The sequence below is a fragment of the Pterocles gutturalis genome, unplaced genomic scaffold (genome assembly GCF_000699245.1).
Source record: "Pterocles gutturalis isolate BGI_N339 unplaced genomic scaffold, ASM69924v1 scaffold9635, whole genome shotgun sequence".
Lineage (NCBI taxonomy): Eukaryota > Metazoa > Chordata > Aves > Pterocliformes > Pteroclidae > Pterocles > Pterocles gutturalis.
The window spans coordinates 47,230-55,934 of NW_010143447.1; the positions used below are offsets into that span (position 1 = coordinate 47,230).

An 8,705-nucleotide genomic window follows, 5' to 3' on the forward strand; every position below is an offset into this window, starting at 1 on the left:
TGGAATTGTACCACTCTGATTATCAGGTTATAATTCTCTCTTACAATAAGAATTTTTCAAATTAAACAGAATTAATAAATAAGCCCATCAAGAACTGCATTACAGCCTTGGAAGTGGCTTGCAATTATGTAAACCTTCAGGTAAGATTATGGTATTTCAGCTGTCTGAAACGGTTGTTGATCTTAAATACCAAATATACAGCAATAGTTAGGCTGATTAGGGATAAACTGTTAGTCTTTGTTCTGAAGTTCCTAGCTTAGTGGGTTTAATTCAGGCCTTAAATCTCACTTGAATATAATTTATTTAATACAACAATTTGGGACCTCACTTTTTTGTAAGTAATGTTCAACTACTTATTGCATGAATTAGTTTGTCTATGAACTCTGACCAGCTCCTGATAATATTTGACATACTATTCCATACCTGTGATACTATTTGTCCTTACAGTTTCTTTTTGTAGTTGTTAAATGTTTCAACTTTAGTAGTATCATTTGCACTAAGGAATATAGTTAAGCAGGAACTGTCAGTATTTTTAAAATGCTTTCATACAGTTTGCTCACTTTATCCATTTTTTATTTGCAGTTGAAAAATGAAGAAAAAGATACATATGAGGAGAACCTCCATTACCCTTTTCTTCTCATTTTAACCAAACACAGATAGAAGATGACACTTTTCTTTGTTTGTTTTAAGGTGGACTACTGAAAATTAATCCATGTATGTGGATGGTCAGAGAGTGGGAGGGTTCAGTTCCCCCCATTTTGTTCCTGAGCCATCATTAGATAAATATTTCTAGTCTAAATGTGGAGGAAGATACCATGGCTTGTTTCACAGTGTGCAAACATTGAGACACCTTTCTTTGTATCATTTTAGAACTTATTTTTACAACTATATTCCAGCCTAAAACCAATCAGATTTCACATGTATACATTAACAAAGGTGTAAAGCTGGCTTCCTTCTCTTTTGTACCTTTAAACTTGCATGTACTTTGTTAATCTCTTTAAATGTTATTTTTGGGGTGTGTTTGAACAGATGTGAATAATGTACTTTCTGGGTTTATATAACTGGTTGTAAAGTAGTTACAATGCAAATGAAAATGCATTCACATTAATTAGTAAGGAAATAGTTGTCTTAAAATCTTTTAAAAGTGCACCTATTGAATGCTTGGATTTTTCTGCCTTTTTTTTTTTTAAATTCCACTGTTGATTTTTCTATCCGTTATTGAAATGTCCTCATTTGCTTCTGTGTTGAAGGCTTCTTTTATATATGTGTGTATATATGGGTTTTTCCAGCAGGACTTTTCCTCCTATGGATGTATAAGAAATTATGCATCAGACAAAAGCCTCATAAACTGACCATTTGTCCTTTGGACACAATAGCCTGCCCAGCCCCTCTGCTCCTCCTCTCCAATTATGTGTGATTAGTCTCAGTGTGTTGTGTCAAGAAGGGGGAGTGTGCTGAGTGCTTATTATCTGTTTAGGTACAAGAAGAGCACATTTAGGTTCTGACTATGAATGGAAAGTGAGCCTTTATCAGGACTAAAATCTAAATGCTACTATCCTAGAAATCGCTTTAAAAAAAAATACATCTTTTTCTGATAAATTATGAGAAACACTATAGCAACTAAAGGATTTTGTAGTGTAATCAAAGTATCTCCCTTGAATTAGTTTATATTGTGATATATTGTGGCCCAAGTATTTGATAAACATTTAATGTGACTTTTCTTGTACTGGGAAAGACAAAAATCCTGCAAAGAAACAGGAGCAATTTCTTTTTTTCTTAGCAGTTTAATAGACCATTTGAATGACTTCTCAGAAAAACAACCTGGATCATTCAAGAATCCTGTACAGTGTCTTAAACCACAACACTCTTAAAACGATGAAAAAAAGAGAGAGGCAGAGAGCATGACAGAGAGAGGGAGGTACTAGATGCAAGGAAGTGTAGAGGATCACGCTGAAATACATTAATTAGAAGAACTGCAGTTCAGCAATAAGCATTCTTCCATATTTAACAGGTTGAGCAGCACATAAACCACAAGCTCATGAAACTCCCTTTCTCTTCGCTCTTCTCAAACAAATTTCTTCACTACCGGTTTGCATGTCCTTGTATTCAGTACTTTTTATGCTCCATTAGAGCACCTAGATGGATCTCAGAAGGCATAGGTCAAGTCGCAGTTAGATCATACATTTCTTTCTCACAAAAACTTGAATTGCAATGCCAAGTGATGGGCTAACATCACAATAACAGCAATTTATTCCTCTTTTGATAAAAAGCAGCCTATTCTCAGTGTTAGATAAAGACCAGGGGCAATGCAAACCAACCATTTATCCTAGAACTGAGTAGTATGTCTCCCCTGTAGCTGGTAAGAGCTTCATATTCAAACTCTTGTGGGAAGATACTTGTCTAGTAAGAAACCAAAAGCATTTAGGAATAATTTAAAATTGCTGTGAAGGTGGCTTTAGTGTAATTAGTTTTGTTTCATTTGTCCCACACAGCAGTGCCTTTCTTTTCTCTAAAAACATGTGCAAGGAAATCTATACAATCAACAAAAGAGTGTGAAAAATAGTGAAATATTAAAATTTGTGAACCTTTTATTTTTCAGAGGGCTTGAATGTCAGATGTACAAGAATCTAATAAAGATTGTTATTGCCAAAAATAGAACCAGTGTCACTGAAAATTGTGGTTTTAGCTGTAAGAATAAAACAGTTTTACTCAAATTGGTAGCTGATAATTGCTTTCTATTTCTTTAGTGTCTGTTGTTTGAGTTGAAGGCTTTGCACAGGTGCTGCCGTCCCTAAAGTGTGTAATTGATGGCTTGTTTACCAAAGATGCATTTAGGCTTCATCCTGCAAACCCACATTGGAGCTCCACAGGCAGTAAAGTTACTCATCTACATAAGTGCTTGCAGGTTTGGTCCCTGTAGATATTTTAGAGGTATATAAGCAAGCTCTTTTCTCTATTTTTTGTTTTAAAATGAAAACTCACAGATGTACGATTTACTGTATATGAGGCACTAAAAGTGTTCTGGTTTAGAGACGTCTCAGAGTCCCTTGTGTTAGTAGGGACTTCATGAATTGTTTCTTGAGCTCTTAAAATTTATTAAAAATACAGTGTTTATTAATGCATCAAATATCTTTGCTAATGAAAAGTTAGGCACTTTATCAAATCATGCTTAAAAAGTGTATCAGAGCCTTTCACATGATGTGCTTTAACTAGTCTCTGATACTTGGTGTATATTTAATGGTATAGTTTACTGTGTTCTGTAACAGAATATTGAGTTTAATTACTTTGTGCTTGCTGTCTTCACTGAGACTGGAAATATTAGGCTCATGCAAGTTTTCCTTCATGTATGTTGGTAGTTTTTAGAGCAACGTTGTGTCTTCCTCTTTCTTGGAGAAAAATGGCAAAGAGAAATTATCTTCTTGTGGACATCCATCCCCCTGTGTGCAGCCCTAAAGCAGACAGTGCCACTGGCAGTGAGTTGTGATCTTTAGAATATAAAAGACCAAGAAAAAAATATTCAATTTCCTGCTGTGAGATCTGGCAAAGGCTTTCTTAAAAATTACAAACCAGTCCTAGCTGATAGCATTCTGGAACAGCACAAATCTTTCCATTTGGGAAATGTTTGATTTGAAATGAAAAATGTCTTAAGAATGTGAGATGAAGCAGGAGAACTTACTACCGCAGGTATCAGTCTAGCTGCAAAATCCTTGTTAGACAAGTCATTCACATTTTGCCTGTGGCTACAGGTTTGTGTGAGGCAGGAAGTGGGATTCAAATTGTTCCCCCCTCCCCGTGAAAAGCGTCCTTACATCTTGAGCTTGGCTGCATACGTTTTATCAAGTGTTACATCTCCATTACAACTGTCCTTTGCTGTTCCCCGAACAAAAGAGGATGCAGTGGGTGGAGCTTTTGATCCACCTCTTGATATGGCAGGTGGCACAGCTGATATGGCAGGGGAAAGAGGGGAAAAAGGCAGCAACACATTGCAAGTCAAACAGAGCAGCATTTTATTACTGTCTTTCACCCGTGCTCCCTAATGCAAGAGGGAAGTGGCCACGTCTCTGCCTTTTCACAGAGCAAATTATAAATGCATAGTTTAGCCTGGATTTCTTTATGTGTGGTTTTCTTTTTCTTTAAATCAGGGAATAAACAGTGATGTCAAACCACAAATTCCTTTAACTCTTGTGAAATGTTTTGAGATGCTGGTGGATGGTGCTAGGACAGGGTGTGCTGGTGGTTAGAACGAAAATGTTTTCTGTGCACCATGGTCATCCCATGTTGTTTCCTCAGAAAGAGATGGTTTTGTCACTTTCTGTCTTTTGATTCACTTTTAGATTCTCCTCAGTCTGATTAAGGCAGCTTGTCATGCCTTCACTGTCACAAATCAGCAGCCTAGCATTGGTTATAAGCACACCAGCATCTTTTGAAAGATGGTTTTAAACACTGATTTTCAATATTCTCCTCATCTGCACTGCAGCAGCACTTACTTAACCCAGCCAAAAGGAGGGCACCCTGATGTGAAGCTCTGTAAAACTAAGAGAAAGCCAGTTAACCACTTAATGAAGTTGCAGCTGAATGTTTAAATAAAGGGGAACCCCCCCAAATCATGTCCATTCCCCATACGAGGGAACCTGAGGCAGTATTGCTGTCTCATTTGCGTATAGCCATTGAGAAAGCAGCTAATATACTCTAAAACTGACTCCAAATTTTGTGAGACTTAAGTGCAGCATCTCCTCAGTAAGATCCGTCTCCCTCTCCAACCTGTCAACTCTGTGCAAACAGCTGAATGTAACAAACTCAACTTTTCCTTCCCATTTTTAAAGGGTTTAGCCTATTAGGGCTCCCTGCTTAGTCAGCAGCTGGCTTGCTGCCAAAAAGCCCAGCATATTGTTGTTCCTGGGTAAAAGCTGGATATTTTCTATCTTTGCCCAACAGCGGCATTGGATCTTCATTGTCTTCTTGTGTGGAAAGTGTGTGGAAAGTAGAGGGAAGATGCACGGAGCAGTAGTCCAGATGGCATTCCACAGCCTGAGAAGAAACATCTTGACCCTTGAATCTGGGTTAAACTCAACAGATGCCAAGCCCCCAAAAACAAAGAGCTGTCGTGGCTGACGACAGCAACGGAGCGGTAGGCCTTCAGTAACAGAAAGTACCTTTTCTTTTGGATGCATTTCCCTGCAGATAACCAACACACTGTCACTTGTAGGAGGCTGCTTATTAAAAACAAGGAAAAAAATACTGGTTCTCTGCATTAGGCACCGTCCCCCTTCAGTCATAAGATGTTGTCCCCGGGTGATGGGTGATGCTAGCAGGAAAGGATTTGAACGTTCAGCCTGTGTTGTGCCCTGCCAGAGCCTGTGTGCTGAAAGACCTGTTATTTTTTCCTGACTCTGACTTCAATTAACGTACTTTTAAAATGATTAAACATATCATGCTGTGACTTCTAAAATGTCAACAAGCTTCTAAACTTGGGAGACAGGAATGTAATAAAATAGGTAATAGGAGATTCAATAGTTAATAGAGGCCCTGAAGTGTGAGTGTATACAGTAGCTGTATATTGGAAACTGTGCAAATGAAGATGGCTTAGTATTGCAAACTGAGGAAGAAAATTGTTTTTAATTAGCACCTTCATAAGAACTGCTGATTAATACTGTTTGGTTTGGTGAAAAGCTTTCAGCTGAGTAATTTGTACAGCCATTACAACAGTTTTGTTAGACCAGGACTCCTGTTGTTAAACACAAACAGCAGATGATAATGGTGGAAGATGAGTTTGTCATGTAACAATTTACCTTATTGAAAAAAGCTTTATATAAAACCCAATACAGTAGGTACCAGCAGAAATCACATATTTTAAACCCTTTCAAGATTGCAGTGTGCAATGCTAGTGTGTTTTTTCATGGACTAGAAACAGATTTTATATCATTTATAAAATTATATATACAATTTAAAGGTGTTGTAGCATGGACAGACCACTTTACTGGTAATGCTTTACATCAGGACAGTGAAGTGCTGGTATATTCAAACACTTCCTAAGTATACAAAGTAGGTCTAAAAATTGAAAGGTAATTAAGTAATATTGTTCACATGCAAATGTATGTTTGTGCATTATGCACTGAAATTATGTCTGCTGTTTGTGCAATGTCTAGCATTTATACCTAAGGCTTTAAGGAGATTTCTCCCAGGTTAACTACTGTTCACTGCTTTTGCTTACTGTTCTTTTCAATTGACAACAAAAAATTAAAGCCCGTTATCCATGTCTCCAGAATACAGGAGCCGTATGTATTTTAGTGGCCCGGATAGGAAATTTAGCGTGGTCTGTAGAAACAGAGGGATTTTATTAAACATGGTAACAATGAAGGAATACAATGAAGGAATATCTGCACTAAATTATGACGCTAACCAAGGATGGTAAGATCTGTAAATTATTGGAGTGCTATAATAGAACATGAGAGTTTTCCTTTAGACAGGCCTTCGGGGTAATAACAAGGGTTGAGACTCACGACAGTGCCAAATAAGCTTTAGACAGCATAATAGTCTGCAAAGAAAAGCCACAGAGCACTAATGTAAAAGAAGAGCTGTCCACCACATGCAGTAAAAATCACCAAAGGTCATTTTATGGTAGCAATTGTGACATAAAATTGGTGGTCATGCTACATGTCTAATACTCAGCACAGCTTTATAAATGATGGGCCCCTAGCGATGGCTGTCATTAAGTGCTTTCATCATAATAAACTTTAAACTGTTGGCTTTATGAATCGCCAGCCAGCTTCAGCTGTTCGTTGGATGGAGCTTGCAGTGCCTTAAGTGTGACAAGGCCTATTAGGAACTGCAACCATGTTTCAAGCGTACTTGGCTTTCCCACTCCTGGGGTGATTGCTGCCTATTAAATGGCATCTGGGAAGATTTTCCTCCAGCAATCTCTGATCAAGAGCTTTTTTGGGCTTTGACCTGCATTTCCTTCAAGACTTTCTCTGAGGAGTTTTATAAGAGCAAAACTCCAGAGGATTTATAGCCACTTCTGATTAATACCTTTTCAGTTTTTCTAGCAACTCTCCCACTGCTACATGGAGAAAAGCTTTCATTGTTCCTAAGGTGCTTATTTGTGACCTTTTCTCTGCTTTCTGATTCCCTCTAGCATGTTCTCAGTGAAATCCTTGGTGTGCAACCAAGACAGTTGCTGAAGTTGCTGTGGCTTTGTGTGGAATGGCTTTGATAGTTAAAAATTAAAATTAATTTAGAAGGAACTCCTCCCATTTCTATCATAACAGTGGTCTCGGAACTCACGGGTAACAATTAAATGCCAGTGGTACCGATTCGCTATCCTAAATTGTGTACATGCTATCTAACGTAGAGAAACTGCTAATTCCTTAGGACTCAAGCTGAGGAGAATGCAGCTACATAATTATAACAGAAATTTTTTCTTCAAGCCGGGCCTCTCAGCTCTCTGGGCAAAGAAACAGCCTGTGTGGTCCATTCGCAGGTGAGGAAGCGAACCCTGGCATTGCAGGGCCACATTCTTCCTTCCAGCAGCTTCCTCTCTTGGTAAGGAAACTGCCCCTTCCCAAGTTCATTGGCGGTTCCTCACTGTGTCAAGATGGCATAGGCAGAGGAGCAAAACCTCATGCATTTACAGCTTTAAAAAGGTCATGCCAGCGCCCAGAAACTCACGGCCATCTTGCTGGCACAGCGAGTCTCAGCAGGAGACCCCTGGGCGCGGAGGCTGCCAGGAGCTGAGCCCGCTCTCGGCTTGGAGCAGGATCCGGTCACAGCCCCCGGGTGGTCTGTTCCTGGAGCCTGGAGCACGCCAGGGATAACTATACTGCTGAAATATAAAGTTACATATAAAGATTTCATGAACTAGATTATATTTTCATCACCCTTATGCATATGAAGTCTTTTAATTTCTATAAATCTTACAGTGAGTTAGAATTAAATCGTATTAGTGTGAATTATAAATGTTTAGGGATCACTCATCTAAGAACTTGTAGTATTTAATTTACAAGGACTATACATTTTTCAAATCTCTTAACAAGGAACTTTAAGCACTTCTTGAGGTTTGGTTTTTTTGTTTTTTTGTTTTTTTGTTTTAAAAAAAAGGGATCTGTAAAGCAAAAATGCTCTATTTTTCCCAGGATCCTGAATGAGTGACTCAGGAGGTATTGTAATTGCAAAAGCTTTCTGTGTGTAAGAACCTGGCTAATACTCTTATTAGCATCTTTTTTTAATCCAGGTAACATAATAGTCAAAGTGTCAGATGAATGTCTCAGAGGTGGACCATTAAGAAATAAATTGCAAAACCTTTGAGAGATTAGCATTTGAATCTAGTCAGAAGCTCCTTGAGTTTCTTGGGTGTGGATCAGAGTCCTTAAAGCATAAGTTGCTATCACATGAGAAGACAGTAGCCCTAGTTATTAGCTTTAGCTCTAGACGTGTTTCCTCTGGGAAGCAAATATACAAAATGAGATTTTCATTGTGAAAAGAGGTTTCATATTCTGAAACCTTTAATTTTTAAATAAGTTTGGAAAGCAAACAGCAAAGTACATTAAAACAATATTTTCAGGGTAAGTGTTTATGATTTAATTTATAATAGTGATAATGAGCCCTTAAACAGGGTAGTACTTTGCATGTTCAACATGCTTTTTAAAGTCGCTGCTCAGATAGCACCATGGTCTGATACAATAGGAAATGGTTTCCCTTTTCCCACA

General features: G+C 38.1%; 1 protein-coding gene across 1 annotated transcript in view; it reads left to right on the top strand.

Annotated features, from left to right (window-relative positions):
* Positions 1 to 1,056, top strand: part of CAMKMT (calmodulin-lysine N-methyltransferase) — a gene marked incomplete at its 5' end in the record, with an annotated part of 46,947 nt that extends 45,891 nt beyond the window's left edge. The window contains one exon of the mRNA XM_010084741.1: positions 583 to 1,056. Coding sequence (XP_010083043.1) covers positions 583 to 660 — 78 coding nt within the window. The remainder of the gene's footprint in view (positions 1 to 582) is intronic.
* Between the last annotated feature and the right edge of the window lie 7,649 nt (positions 1,057 to 8,705).